The sequence below is a fragment of the Muscardinus avellanarius genome (assembly GCF_963383645.1).
Source record: "Muscardinus avellanarius genome assembly, chromosome: 5".
Lineage (NCBI taxonomy): Eukaryota > Metazoa > Chordata > Mammalia > Rodentia > Gliridae > Muscardinus > Muscardinus avellanarius.
This window is the reverse complement of record NC_137790.1, coordinates 51,002,974-51,018,398: the sequence shown is the minus strand read 5'-3', so window position 1 is coordinate 51,018,398 and position 15,425 is coordinate 51,002,974. Positions and strand designations below refer to the sequence as shown.

Here is a 15,425-nt window from a genome sequence, read left to right as displayed (position 1 = left end):
TCTTCTGAGAGTTTGGGTTACCTGGCCACTGCTTCTTATCCTCCTCCATGGGGGTCCGCCTACAAGGCCTTGATCCTGGGGCTAAGTCAGGGCTCCTGTACTCCTTTCAAATGCTGGGTCTCATGTTGTAGGAACAGGAAACAGATGCCACCAGACACTTTCACACTTACAGAAAACAGTCTCTTAACTCTTCATCAGTGTGTTTGCTGGGGCCAGATTTCTAAACCAAATGATATTTGAAAATGTTATTATAGTTTCTTTTGAAATGAATGTTTTTTCACTTTTCATCAGATAAGGGAAAAAGCAGTTCTTTGCCAATAAGACGTATGCTTCTTTATAATTTGGAAAAAATTAATATTAAGGCATTAAAAGACATTACATCCTAGCCAGGAGTGGTGGCACATGCTTGTGATCCCAGCACTTGGGAGGCTGAGACAGGAGGATCACAGTTCGCTGACAGCCTCAGCTACTTAGTGAGGCCCTCTGCAACTTAGTGAGACCGTGTTTCAAACTAAAGAATAAAAAATAGGGCAGGGGTGCAGCTCGGAGGTTGAATGCTCCTGGGTTCTATCCCCAGACCTGCAAAAGATAAAATAAAATAAAATACATTAAATCTCCTTAAAAGACAAAATGAAAAGGAAATTATGGAAAATTGTAATAAAAGCTATTTTTAACATTCTGATTATTGTAATTTTTTTTTAAAAACCTCCTGACCCATATAGAACTGCTTATGAGTACAAGCTTCTACTAATTGTAAATATTGTACTTTTCAGTTATTCTATTCCTAGAAGTATTTTATATGTATTTTTCCACATTTCTACATACTTACCATTTTTTTTTAATAGGTTGAAAATGCATTTGCTGGGTTACCAGGCTACAAGGATATTCGCGTTCTTGAATTTAGGTAAATGGATTGACTCTACAACTGTGTTCAGTACTTTTTGTTCCCGATAGAATAGTCTTTATATTTGTCATGTATACCTAATAGCAAATTATTTGACTGCCATTATTCAGTGCTATTTCTGGTAGATTAGCATGTATAATGCTAGTTTTTCAGGTGAGGAAACTGAGTTAGAAAAAGGCAAAATAAGAGTAATAGATTAGGTCTACAGTTGGGCCAGGGTAATAATTTAGGAATTTGTGTCCCCAGCTTACTGCCGACGAGTTACATAGCTCTCAGGTAGCACTGATAGGACCCTGGAGTCAGACTGGATGTGGCCTCAGTGTCCCCGTAAAGCTTCAGTGCTCTATTTAGGTGACTTTGATGTCGTGGTGTAGGGCCTCTCGGGAAGGATGACAATAGTTCTCATTTCAAATACAATAGTTCAGAGTTTATAAAAGAGATCTCTTAGACATTTTTCCCTGCTTAAGACTCACAGCATCATATTTGTGAATATTTATTGAGTGAATACTTTATGGAAATTCACGTGTGAGCTCATTTAATCTTCAGCCCTGTCTGGACAGATATTTTTAGTTCTCATTTTATGGAAGAGGAAACAAGGTTAAAAAATAGCATACAAAGAGCTTATTGACTGAGGGTGGAGGAAGGATTTTGAAATAAAGTCACTGGCCATATAGTTCTTGCTCTTAACCGCCATGTTGGACTCAGTACTGTGAGAGTTTGGAGCACTCGGGTGATGTCTGTGGCCCAGCTGTGGGAAGCCTGGGTTGCTGTGCAATGGCCAGCCTAATTAGCAGTGTCACCATCTCACCTTGGCACATTTTTGTCAAAACTTCTGGGCTTACCAGAAATACCAATAAGCACTTATATATATGTGTGTATAGTGTTCGAGGTTTTGTAAACATCTCCTCACTTTTTTTTTCTGTTAAAAAAACCAGAACGCAGAAAATTGAAATAATTTACCAAGGGTGGTCAGCTAGTTATTGTATAGGCTTAGTGAAGAGAGGCCCTGTGGTAAATTGATTTTCCCACTCACACAGTGACCCGCTCCCCCGATTCAACTTTAGATATTTTTGCAGAACACTGTCTCCAGTTGTGACTAAGCTTAGATGAAAACCTGAGAATGTGAGGCTTTTAAAGAACTCTCTTTTGCGGCAGCATGGGAAAGCCAACTGGGCCTTTGCAGCAGCCTTCCTGGCTTAGGATCCTGCCTGGACACTCTGGCTGGATGGCTCAGGCCTATCGCTAAAGCTTAACTTTTCACTTGTAGAAAAAAGATAATTTACATATTAGCCCTGCTTCATTAAAAATGCTTTGGAAATATTTAACTTCTTTGTTTCTTTGCATGTAACATAAGGATACTAATAGTCCTGGATGAATTTTAATGAAAATTAAATGAATACGTTTTTGCAAAATGCTTAGCACGGTTTTTGTCTCATGGAAAGTTCTACTTCGGTGTCTCATAAAATAAGTAGATATTAAAGGCTGCACAGTATCCTAGAGGTTAGTTAGTCTAGTCTTTGCCTGCTCTCTCTGTCCTGTACAGCATCTGGTTTTCTCTTTTCTTCCATTCATATTATTGAATCTCCTCTTTTCCTCTGCATTCACGCCACTGAAGTTTAATGCCATGCCACTCCATTTTAATCTTGCAGTAGATTTCTCAAGGAAATACTTTAATCTTTTTCAAAACCAAGTTGTGGAATTCAAGCTAAAAACTGCATTTATTTAATCAATTATGTATGGTCCCTAATCTCAGCTTTTATTTTTGGTTTTAGTCAGTTTCCAAAATTTTTATTATTTTCTGAGGCTGCATTGTACTCCATGGTACATTTTTAAATAAAAATTACACCATTTTACTATTGTTAAATATTTAGATTTCCATCTTTTTTTTTAACTATATAGGTTAAATTCCCAGAACCAGAATTACTGGTCCAGAGGGCTTATGCATTTGTAATTTTTAAAAAGGAAAGCATTCCATTGTGTTTTTTCCTTGGATGGAATGTAACTATGTAACATATACAAATCAAAAGGAAAACAAAAAAGGTAAATAGTGAAAATATAACCAGTTCTCCTCTTGATAAGCAACCTCTGTTACCAGTTTATTTTATCTTTAGAGAGCTATTCCATGAATATACAGACACATACATATTTAGGAAATCCCTCTTGTTTGAGAATATTTATATGTTCCTTTGCATTGAATTTATGAAAGATAGTCTAAAGGCTTTTGCCAAGATATTTCCTAAGGGGACAGACCTAGATAACTACATTACCAGTTATGTTATGAGCATTCCCATATCATTTCTTTTTTCAGTACCTACCATACATCACAATTACTGCAGATTCTATTAATTGATCTGCTGATTTCCATGATGCCCATCTCTGAAAAGAAGGATGTCCATGGATACAGTTTTCTTATCCACAAATATTTAAAATAGGATCCAATCTGGATTGACTAGTCTCTATAGCAGAAAATATACTATATCATCAAGTATGCTTTCCCTTTCTCTCAGATTAAACTAGATCCATGATTATATAGCTAAGAATTATATTTTATAACCTCAGTTCTTTTTTTTCTCCTGTGGTGCTGGGGATTGAACCCAGGGGGCATTCTACCTCCAAGCTACACCACCAACCCTATTTTTTATTCTTTATTTTGAAACAGGGTCTCACTAAGTTGAGGAGGGCCTCACTAAGCAGCTGAGTCTGGCCAAGAACCCACATCCTCCTGTTTCAGCCTCCCAAGTACTGGGATTACAAGCATGCGCCACTATGCCTGGCTCTTCTCGTCTTATAGGTTTGACCACATGAATAAGTTATCACTGATGGTATTAGTGTGGAGAAATGTGTATAAACTTTGCCTCAATTGCTTACTTTGAGATTCTGCTCATCCTTTTCCCACAAGCTGGAACACAAATATGCTCTTAGGCTTTGAATATGCAGAGAAAGACATCAGTCTGAATGAGCAGCAAGACAGTAGGAACTTAGGCCTCCGCATGATTTTGTAATGCGCAAATGTTCCACCAATCAGTATTACTTGACTTGGGAGAATCACATGAGGAAGAAATACACATTTGCCTTCTTTCATGACCTTCTTCACCACATTGGGAAACTAGTTTGTTACAGAGCTTATCCTGTATCTTAACTAGAGACCTCTGTGCCTGGGTCTCAAGAGATAATTTGGGATTCCTTTGTTCTCTGCCATGCCTGTGTAAACTTCTCTCTGGATCTACTGCCTCATTTTTGTGGAACACAAGAGAGTATATGGGAGATAATCGCACTGTTTTGTACATGTTGGTAAATATCCTTATTTGACTCTTCTACTAGGGGTGTAGTTTGATTAGGTATAGAATTCTGGTTGGGAAAAAACTTTCCTTTAGAGTTTCGATGTTATTGCTCTATTTTCTTTGTTATTCTATAAAAAGTTTGTTTTGATTTATGAGGTTCCCCCTCTCCGTCAAGGATTATAGAATCATCTTATGGAAACGCAAGGTTGCGAAATTTTCTCAATGTCTTATTTTAGTGTTTGCACATCTGATTTTTTAAAATTTATTTTAATACAACACATTCCATCCCAAAAAAGAAGGTTCCCAATTTTGATGCCAAAATATAAAAGTCCTTTGCTGATCTAATGAAAAATGTTTATTTAAAAAGATATAAAATATGCATAATTTAAAAATAATTTTAAAATAAGTTTTAAACACAATAAAACCATTTGTTTTTAAAGTAGACTTTCTGCCGGGCATGGTGGCGCACACTTGTAATCCCTGCGCTTGGGAGGCAGAGACAGGAGGATTGCGCAGGTTTGAAGCCAGCTGCGTTGGTTTAAGATATCCTGTTTCAAAAAAAAAAAAAAAAATATATATATATATATATATATATATATATATATATATATATATATATATATGTCTGGAACTGGGAGTGTAGCCTGGAGGTAGGAGGGTTTCCAGGAACCCCGGTACCACACACACACAAAAATAAAATAAAGTAGACTTTCTAGCTGGGTGTGGTGGTGGATGCTTGTAATCCTGGTACTTGGGAAGCTGAGACAGGAGGATCACAGGTTTACCAGTAGCTGCAGGAACTTAATGAGGCATTCAGCAACTTAGTGAGACCCTGTTTCAAAATAAAAGATAAAATTGGACTAAGGGTATAGCTCAGAGGTAAATTGCCCATGGGTTTAACCCACAGTAACACACACACACACACACACACACACACACACACACACACACACACATCTTTCTCCACCTTTCTTTAATCTTTTTAATCATTTTACTTTCTTTAATCTATACTCTTTAATATTTTTACTTTCTTTGATCTTTGTCAGTACTGATACTATGGAAGCATTTTCATTTAAGAAGGTACTTCAAAGATTATCAGAACACATAAATAACTGGTATTGATGACCAATGTGACAATTATAATTGTCTTGGACTCTGATTAATTCTTTCTGTCCTTATTTTCAGGTCTCCTAAGGAAACTGGCAGGTAAAGTGTTTTTTTGGCACTTTCTTTAAAACAATTTTATTGGTGCATTGTAGTCATACATCTTAAGAGTGTAAGATGTAGAGGCATGCCAAGCACACATCACTCATTTAGTGCTTACTCAATTCCTGCCCCATTTCCTCCCCCTCTGTTTTTCTCATGTTTGGCTTAATGATTGATTTTGTTTGTGATGTACATCATGTGCATTCTTTCCCCTCCCTTTACCCTCAATTAGTTTGCCTTATTTGCTCATGTATGGTTTCTCCTTTGTCTAGAATTCTTCCTATGACCCATTTTCTCCCTAGCTTCCACATATTAGGGAAAGCATCTGATTTTTAATTTTTTTTTGACTGATGAATCTCACTTAGCATAATGTTCTCCAGTTCCATCCATTTCCTTGCACATCATGTAATTTTGTTTTTTTATGGCTGAATAAAATTCCATTGTGTACATATCCCAGAATTTTGTAATCCTTTCATCTGTTGATGGACATCTTGGCTGTTTCCATAGTTTGACAATGGTGAATTGTGCAGCTATGAACATAGATGTACATGCATTAGTTTGGTAGTTTGGTTTCTTTTCTTTTGGGTAGATACCCAGAAGTGGTATTGCTGAATCATGTGGTAAGCTTGTTCCCATTCTTCTGAGGATCCTCCATACTGTTTTCCTAAGTGATAGCACTAATTTGCAATCCCACCAACAATGTATTAGTGTTCCCTCTTCTCCACATCCTCGTCAGCATTTATTGTTTGTGTTTTGAATGATTTGGAGTTAGGTAAAACCTCAGGGTAGTTTTGATTTGCATATCTCTGACTGCTAATGCCATTGAACATTTTTTTATACATTTATTGGCTATTTGAATTTCTTTTTTTGTGAAGTGTCTATTTAATTCGGTTGCCCATTTTTTGATTGGGTTATTTGTTTTCTTAATGCTGAATTTATTGAGTTCTCTGTATATTCTAGATATTAGTCCTCTATCAGAGAAATAGTTGGCAAAAATGTTCTCCCATTCTGTCAGCTTTCTGTTGAGATTCTTGATAGTTTTCTTTGCTGTTCAGAAGCTTTTCAGTAATGCAATCCCATGTATTAATCCTCTTATTTTCTTGTGCCTTTGGAGGCTTGTTGAGAAAGTTTTCTTTTTTTTTTTTCTTGGCAGTACCCAAGGGCATTCTACCTCCAAGCTATATCCTGAATCCTATGTTTTTATTTTTTATTTTGAAACAGGGTCTCACTAAGCTGAGGAGGGCTTCACTAAGTAGCTAAGGCTGGCTGAGAACCTACGATCCTCCTGTCTCACCCTCCTAAGTATTGGGATTACAAGCATGCACCACCAAGCCTGGCTGAGAAAGTTTTTACCTGTGCCTATGTGTTGAAGTGTTAGACCTATGCCCTCTTCAAGGAGCTGCAAGGTATCTGGTCTGATTTCCAAGTCTTTGATCCATCTTGAGTGACTCTTGTGCAGGGTGATAAAGTGGAGTTTATTTCCATTTTTCTGCATATGGTCAACCAGTTTTGCCAACACTATTTGTTGAAGAGCTTGTCTTTTTACCAGTTTATGTTTTTGGCCCCTTTGTCAAAAATTAATTGGCTGTGTGTGGATTTGTTTGTGACTCTTCTATTCTGCTCCAATGGTCTATGTGTCTGTTTTTGTGCCAGTATCATGCTGTTTTAATTCCTTGGCTTTGAACTATAGTTTTAAGTGAGGTATTGTGATGCCTCCTGAATGGTTCTTGTTGCTGAGAATTAATTTGGCTATTCTGTTTTTTTTGTTGTTCCAAATGAATTTGAGGGCTGATTTTTCTATGTCTGTGAGGAATGACCTTTGTAATTTAATGGGTCTTGCATTGAATCTGTGTATCACTTTTGGACAATGGTAATTATGATGATATTTATTCTGCCTATACATGAACATGGAAGATCTTTCCATCTCCTAAAGTCTTCTTTGAATTTTTTTTCTCAGTGTTTTATAATTTTATTTGTACTGGTCTTTTACCTCCTTGGTTAGATTTTTTTTCTAAGTATTTTATTTCTTTGTGGGATATTCTGAGTGAAAGTGTTTTCTGTATTTCTTTTTCAGTGGATTTATGGTTGGCAGTCAGGAAAGCTTCTAATTTTTAAGATTGACTTTGTATCCAGACACTTTGCTGAATTTCTTGATCAGTTCTGTAAAGCTTTTGGGTGGAATTTTTGGGTCTTCTAAGCATAGAATCATGTCATCTGCAAATAGTGAAAGTTTTAGTTCTTTTTTTTCCAATTTGTTCTTTTTTGATTTTCTTCTCTTGCCATAGTGCTCTGGCTAGAGTCTCAAGTACTATATTAAAAAGAAATGGTGATAATGTACATCCTTGTCTTGTTTCTGTTTTTAGAGGGAATTCTTGCAGTTTTTCCCCATTTAATATGTTGACTGTGGGCCTATTGTATATTGCCTTTATGATGTTGAGATATGTTCCTTCTATTCTGATTTTTTGCAGTGCTTCTAGCATAAATGGGTGTTAGATTTTGCAGATGCTTTTTCAGCATCTGTTGAGATGATCATGTGATTTTCATCTTTGGTTCTGTTTATGTGATGAATTACATGGATTGTTTTTTGTATGTTGAGCTAGTCTTGAATCCCTGAGATGAACCCTACTTGGTCATGGTTTATGTTTTTCTTTTTGTGGTTTTTAATGTGTGTTGATAATATTTTGTTTAGCAGTTCTGTGTCTAAATTCATCAATGATATAGGTAGGCCTATAGGTTTCTTTTCTTGAGCTGTCTTTATTTGTTTTGGTATTAATGTGATATTGGCTTCATAGAATGTGCTTGAGAGAGTCCTGTTTCTTTCTTTTTTACAGAATAGATTGAGGAGTATTGGGATCAGCTCTTCTATAAAGGTTTTATAAAATTCACTTGATAAACTATCTGGTCCTGGGCTTTTGTTTGATGGTAGGCTCTTTATTATTGCCTCAGTCTCTTTGATTGCTATTGGTAGGTTTAAATTTTCTGTATCTTCTTGGTTCAATTTTGAAAGGTTGTAGTATGTGTCTAGAAAATTGTCAATTTCTTTTAAGTTTTTCATTTTGTTGGAATATAGTTTTTCAAAGTAGTTTCTGATAATCCTCCGGATTTCCATACTGTTGGTAGTAATATCCCTCTTTTCACCTCTTATTTTAGTTATTTGGATTGATTCTGTCTTTTAGTTATATTGGCTAGTGGTTCATATATCTTGTTTTTTTTTTTTTTTGAGAAACCAGCTTTTGGTTTTGTTGATTTTCTATATTTTTTATTTTCTATTTCATTGATTTCTGCTCTGAGTTTAATAATTCCCTGTCTTCTACTGGCTTTGTGGTTAGATTGTTTCTGGTTTTCAAAGGCCATGAGGTCTGTTATTAGGTTATTTATTTGGTGATTTTCTATTCTTCCTCTGTGGGCACTAAGTGCTATGAATATTTTTGGCACTTTATATATTGTTCATTTAGTCAGATTAATAAGTTGATTAAATTTTTTGTAACTTTTTGATATAATTTGAGTTTTATATGAATGATCCTGTGGCACAGAAATGTTCTATTTTTAGGATATATAACATCCCTGTAAGCATTTTATGCACATAAGGTTTTCCTTTTCTTTACTTCTTTATTTTGAAGTTTTCAGTTTGCTCTGTACCTTTTTCAAGCTGTACTCACTATTTTAAGTTAGTAAGACCCATTTGAAGTGAATGATATATTGCTCTTGTATATATACTTTATAACTTCACCCTAGGCTTTGTAAGCATACACCTTCTTCCTAGGAACACTGTTACAGCAGTGAGAATGCTTGAATTTCTCTGAAGCATCCTTATTTTGGTTGAACTTGATGAGATGTGATATCACTTTCTTCTTTTTAAAATTTTCACATTCAAACAGCAAATTGGGGCATTTGAGATGAGAGAATAAGAAGGGGCAAACTTCACTTTCAAGTAACCAATGTCTCTGGAAGTAGTGTCAGACATAGAAACTTTTTCTATATATAGTTGTTTCAGTCCCATTTAGGAGATTTACCAAATGGCCAGTGTTAATTGGTTAATTCAGAGTGCACTTTCTTCAGTAAGGTGGTATTTTGTCTACTCTAGTGTACTCTACATCTTTTGGACTTCCCTAACCTCTTGTCTCTTTTTTTTTAATCTGGACTTCATACCAAGATATATTTATAGTCCATCACTTTGTCTGTTTGAGTTACAAGTGAAATTATTCACCCTAAAATTATGTGGGTTTTTTTTTGTTACCTTAAACATTTCTTTGAGTTCTCTTTCAAAGAGACACAAAGCATAGTAGTACACTGCAGCATCTCTCTGAGACATTTTTTCTCCTCTAATGAACTTACCCTTCCTAGACAAAGTAGATTATAATAGAAGTGTTATTTTTAGATGTCAAATGGAAATGCTGGGAGGCAGTGCTATTTTGCCAGTAAAGATTAAGGCCAGTAATCTAATGCAGACTGCCTGATTTGCATAGATTTCTTCCAGGAACACTTCTTTTGATCTCCCTGTAATGTTTAAAAGCTATCCAAGGCACAAATTAGGCTTCCAGTAAAGGCTTAACTCTTTTTGCTTGATTACCTGCATAGCCCAGGAGCCAGGTCAGGTGCTAACTGGCACAGTCTTTTTCCCCCTTCATTTTCTTTTATATTTCTTAAAAAAAAAACACTATTTCCCATCTTGGAGTCATGTCAGCACTACAAGTAAGTTTAATAGCTGTGCAGATGTCCCAAGGAGATGCCCAGGTTTCTATATATGTAGGTTGAAGGTTGGACTTATTCCACTGAGCTTGGAGAAGCATGCACTTCCTCACAGAGTTGGGCTACAGCCCAACAATGTCTCTAAAGTTATTACTAATAAGATACGAAAGAACCAGGTGTGATGATGCACTCCTGTAATCTTAGTACTTGTAAGGCTGAGGTCAGAGTCTCACTTTGGAGGATAGCCTCAGCAAACAGTGAGGCTGTCAGCAACCCAGTGAAACCCTGTTTCAAAATAAAAAAAAATAGGATTGGGGTGTAGCTCGGAGATAGAATGCTCATGAGTTTAATCCCCAGTATCACAGAACAAAACTGAAAAACTTCAAAAAAGATGCAAATGAGCAAATATAATATTTCTGTAGCATAAAATTTTCTTTTATATGCAAAGACTGAAAATGCTTCAGTATTACATGCTGTTATTTAGTGGCACAAATTTAATCATCTTATCTGTCTGCCTTAGTGAATAAAATTGACCATTTAAATAAATTATTTTTCAAAAGTATTTATTGAACTACCATGAGCCAGAAATTGTTCTAGATGCTTGAGAAGGGCACAGAACTGAATGACAGTTGTGTTTATGCAGCTGGTGGGAAGATTGAACATGACCACAAGCCCTATCTTCAGTGTTAGGAAGAGGTGACATCTGAACTGAGGCATAAAAGAAATAGCCAGATGAGGAAGAGGTGTGTATGTGAAGGATACCTGGAACAAGAAGAACTGTGAGTGCTGCAGAGGGCAGGAAATGGGCAGAGAGGCAGAGACAGAGCAGGGTGTGGGGCCTGTGGTTGGCCAGTTTGTCCGAATGACCAAAGGCTCGTGAAAGGGGTGGTGAGTTCTGACCAGTAAGTGTCTCTCATACAGTTTTATTCCACTTTGGAGCAATCAGTTGGTTATTTAGCATATTTTACTGAATTTATTATTAAAAAGATTGGAAATGCAAAGTTAAGAGGCTTCAATTGTTTAAGGGATTGAGGGAAGTTCTAGATGACAAGCAGATGTTTATACTACCTGAGCATCAGAGTGTGATAGTACTCAGCTACCACTTTTTATTTTTTATTTTTATTTTATTTTTTTGTAGTACTGGGGATGAAATACAGCAGCATTGTACCTCCAAGCTACACCACAGCCCTATTTTTTAGTCCTTTTATTTCTTTGAAACAGGGTCTCACTGAGTTGTGAAGGGCCTCGCTAAGTTGCTGAGGCTGTTGGTGAACTGCAATCTTCCAGCCTCAGGCTCCCAAATGCTGGGATTACAAGCATGCGCCACCATGCCCGGCCCCTCAGCTACCACTTTTAAGAGCCCTAAACCAGCCAGCATGGTGCCACACACCTATAGTCCCAGATACTACTTGGGAGGCTGAGACAGGAGGATCATAAGTTTGAGTCCAGCCTTAGCAATTTAGCAAGTCCCCAGCAATTTAGTAAGACCCTGTTCTAAAATAAATAAATAAATAAATAAATAAATAAATAAATAAATAATAAATAAATAAATAAAAAGAGCAGGAGGTGTAATCTAGTGGTAGAACATGCCTGGGTTCAGTCCCCAGTACCAAAACAAACAAGCAAATAAACAACACAATTCAAGCTGGGTGTGGTGGTGTAGGTCTGTAATTCCATTAATTGGGAGTCTGAGTCAAGAGGATCACAGGGTCGGAGGCCTCAACAACTTAGAGAAGCCTTGTTTCAAAATAAATACATAAATACATAAATACATAAATAAATAAATAAATAAATAAATAAATAAATAAATAAATGGGGCTGGGGGCTTAGCTTGGTAGTAGAACACCACTGAATTCAATCCTAGTACTACCTCCCTCCACAAATACACATGAACCCTAAACAAACTCCCTTAGAAGAGGCAGCTTATTAGATCTAGGAGAAAAAATGGCTCAGCATTTCTTTACCCGATTTAAATAGATAAAAGCTTTTCTCTGCTATTGGGGGCATCAGAGAAGTTTCCTGTGGGGGTATCACATTCATGGTGTCCTTCAGTTCAGAGCAGGTCAGGACAGATCCCAGACAACCAGTGCTCTCCGGAAGGAGAAGTCACATAAAATAATTTCATGCTTCCCAAACCGGAAGACAGTGAATTCTCTAGGATACCCATTGAGCTATGTAAAATGATAAATGACTCTGATCAACTGTTCAATTATTGCATTGTCTTGGTTCATACATTTTCTCCCACAGGATAATTTATAAGGAGTTATAACCAAAAGTCTTGTTTGCAAGTTTGAAATTGGGAAGTTGGATGATATTAATGATCAGTATCCAGCCATGCTATTTTGTTGTCTCTTCTCCAATCTATAGATATATTTTACAGAGGAGTTAGAGACATTTTACTAAACACTAACATAAATTATTGACCAGTTCCTTTTTTTCTAGTCCCCATGATATCATCCTTGTGTCACTGATATTTTTTCTTCTGTTCTATAAATAATTTGATGTCTGCAGTGTTCTGTTTACTTTCAGACAAGCCTGTCTCACCTCTAGGTACCAAGCTAAACAGTGGGGCTAGTAACTCAAGTCAGGCCACTGGGCCCAGGTCAGAGGCTGCTGGGTCCCAGCTGCTTGCCCATCTACATCAGGAACAAGAGGAAATGGCATGAAAAGGGAAAAGGAATCTAATCACAATCATCAGTCCTTTACCTTTCTATAGATAGATTAAAATTTATAGAGACAAGAGTTAGGAAAACTCCATATGTAAATTTAACCAGGCTGTGCTAAAGGGAGATATAATTCCTGTTTTCTTGGCACAGTCCTCGTCCAGGAGAGCAGCTTCTCAGTTTTCATTATCAGCATGAGGAGACTGAGATGGAGAAGAGATAGGTTACCAAAAAATGGGGGAAAAACAACAACAACAACATAATTTGGGGCTTTCAAAGAATGCTTTTTTTTTTTTTTTTTTTTTTTTTTTGCGGAACCGGGGATAGAAGCCAGGGGCTACACCTCCGGCTCTATTTTTTTATTCTTTATTTTGAAACAGGGTCTCACTGAGTTGTGAAAGGTCTCACTCTCACTAAGTAGCTGAGGCTGTCCACAAACCGTGATCCTTGGGTTTCTGCCTTCTAAATGCTGGGATTACAAGCATGCACCACCATGCCTGGCTTATTCTTTATTTTTTGAAACAGGGTCTCACTGGGTTGCAAAGGGCCTCACTAAGTAGTAACTGAGGCTGTCTGCGAAACATGATCCTCCTGTCTCATGTCTCCCAAATGCTGAGATTACAAGTGTGTACCACCACCAAAGAGGGCTTCTTTATAGTTACTGTAACAATTTTTTGAGTGTGTGTATATGGTGCTGGGGAAATTGAACTCAGGGATGTTCTAGCCCTATTTAATTTTTTATTTGCAAGCTGAGTCTCCTAAGTTGCTGAGAGTCTTGCTAAATTGCTGACTTTGAACCTGTAATCTTCTCATCTCAGCTTCTCAAGCACTGGGATAATAGGCACACACCATCACACCTGGCACATTTTTTTTTTTTTTTACAAAACAGTAAAGTCTATAATCAAGGATATATGTGAATATATAAGTAAATCAGAGAAAGATACATTTGATTTATTTGTATGCTTTCATTTGGGAGTCCTCTTGCTGCCATGGACTGTATGAAGTAGCACATCTGTGTCTGGTCTATTTCTGGAGGGTGGTGTCCTTTCCTCTGAGGGATGTTGCCATGGCTTGCAGGCTACTGTCTTTGATGGCTATGTGAAGAGAAAGGTTGGGAGGCAGAGTGGGGATGAGCTGTTCTCATTGTGACTTTTTCTGATAATAGTTTAAAGCTACTGAGAGAGTGTTGCATAGTAGTTCAGAAGGCAGGATTGGAGTCAGGCGGATTTGTGTTCAAACCATTACTCTACCACATCTTTATTAGGAAATGTAAAGAAGTCTTTTAGCTTCTATTTAACTTTTTATTTTGAGGTGCTGGGAGTTGAACTCAGGGACTTTTTACAACCCCAGCCCTAGTTTTTTTTTTTTTTTAATTTTGAAACAGGGTCTCATTAAGTTGCTGGTCTGGCTTTGAACCTTTAATCCTTCTGTCTCTGCCTCCCAAGTATTAGAGTTATAGGGATGTGTGCCATGTCTGTCTGCCTTTTAGCTTCTTTAAAGGTCAGTTTCCTCAACAATATTCTGAAGATGATAAAACTTTTCCATCAGGTTGTTATGAAAATAAATGAGTCAAAACCATGTGAAATGCCTGTCACATTATAAGTACCTATAAGATGTTAGTGTTTAGTTGTTAGAGAAATCTCAGAGTCTAGGAGGAGCATTACTATGCTTTAAAATTTTATATTCTTTTTTTTTTTTTTTTTTTGGTGGTACTGGGTTTCCTGGAAGCCCTTCTACCTCCGGGATACACTCCCACGGGCTACACTCCCAGACCTATTTTTTAACATTTTTATGTGGAAACAGAGTCTCTTAAGCCAGAGAGGCTGGCTTCGAACCAGCGCGATCCTCCTGTCTCCGCCTCCCAAGCGCGGGGATTACAAGCGTGCGCCACCACGCCCGGCTAAAATTTTATATTCTGATGCTATTTCTCCAAGTGATTTTTAAAGAAAATATCAAATAAAACAGCAACTCCTGTTTATATATTTTCTCCCCCTCCTTTATTCCATGCAGCCTTCTCTCTTTTTGTTTATGAAAAGGCGGATGATGGAAAAACCCATTTTCTAGACAAAGTTATTTGTTGTCCTGGTTAAGGCTTTATTTAATTCATTAATAAGAGACCAGTAAAAATTAGAGCATTTGAAACTTACATAGTTTATTTCAAAACTTACTTGGTTGATTGGAAAAGGGTTTGCAAGTTAGAAACAAAACTGCTTAATGTCATGGAGGTAGTAAGGTCATAAACTTTTGAGTTACCTTTTCTATCAGGTCGAGAAAGAAATCATCAAAACAGTTTTTTTTTTTTACAGTTTAGTCTTAAACTTTATTGAACTATAAATTGTCTGGTCTATCAAACTAAAATACGTCACCTGAAAGACTCAGATGACTGTCATATTAGTAAATACTCCAGCATAATATATTATTTTTCTGTTTTGTAAAATCATAATAACAGCTTGAGGTATTTCCAAGTGATACATGCATATTTATGTTTATAGCAGCACAATTCACAATAGCCAAATTATGGTACCAGCATAAATGCCCATCAGTAGAGGAATGGATGACCAATGGTGATGTATTCAAACAATGGAGTTTTACTCAGCCAAAAAGAAGAACAACGTTTTGTCATTCTCAGGAAAATGTAGGGAGCTAGAGAATATTATACTAAGTGAGGTCAGCCAGTCTCAG

At 36.8% G+C, this 15,425-nt stretch overlaps 1 protein-coding gene across 1 annotated transcript in view; it reads left to right on the top strand.

Moving 5' to 3' along the window:
• IMPG2 (interphotoreceptor matrix proteoglycan 2) overlaps positions 1-15,425 on the top strand; it is a gene marked incomplete at both ends in the record, with an annotated part of 76,678 nt that overhangs the window by 32,072 nt on the left and 29,181 nt on the right. The window contains 2 exons of the mRNA XM_080696504.1: positions 846-904; positions 5,371-5,391. Of these exons, the coding sequence (XP_080552630.1) occupies positions 846-904; positions 5,371-5,391 (80 nt within the window). The remainder of the gene's footprint in view (positions 1-845; positions 905-5,370; positions 5,392-15,425) is intronic.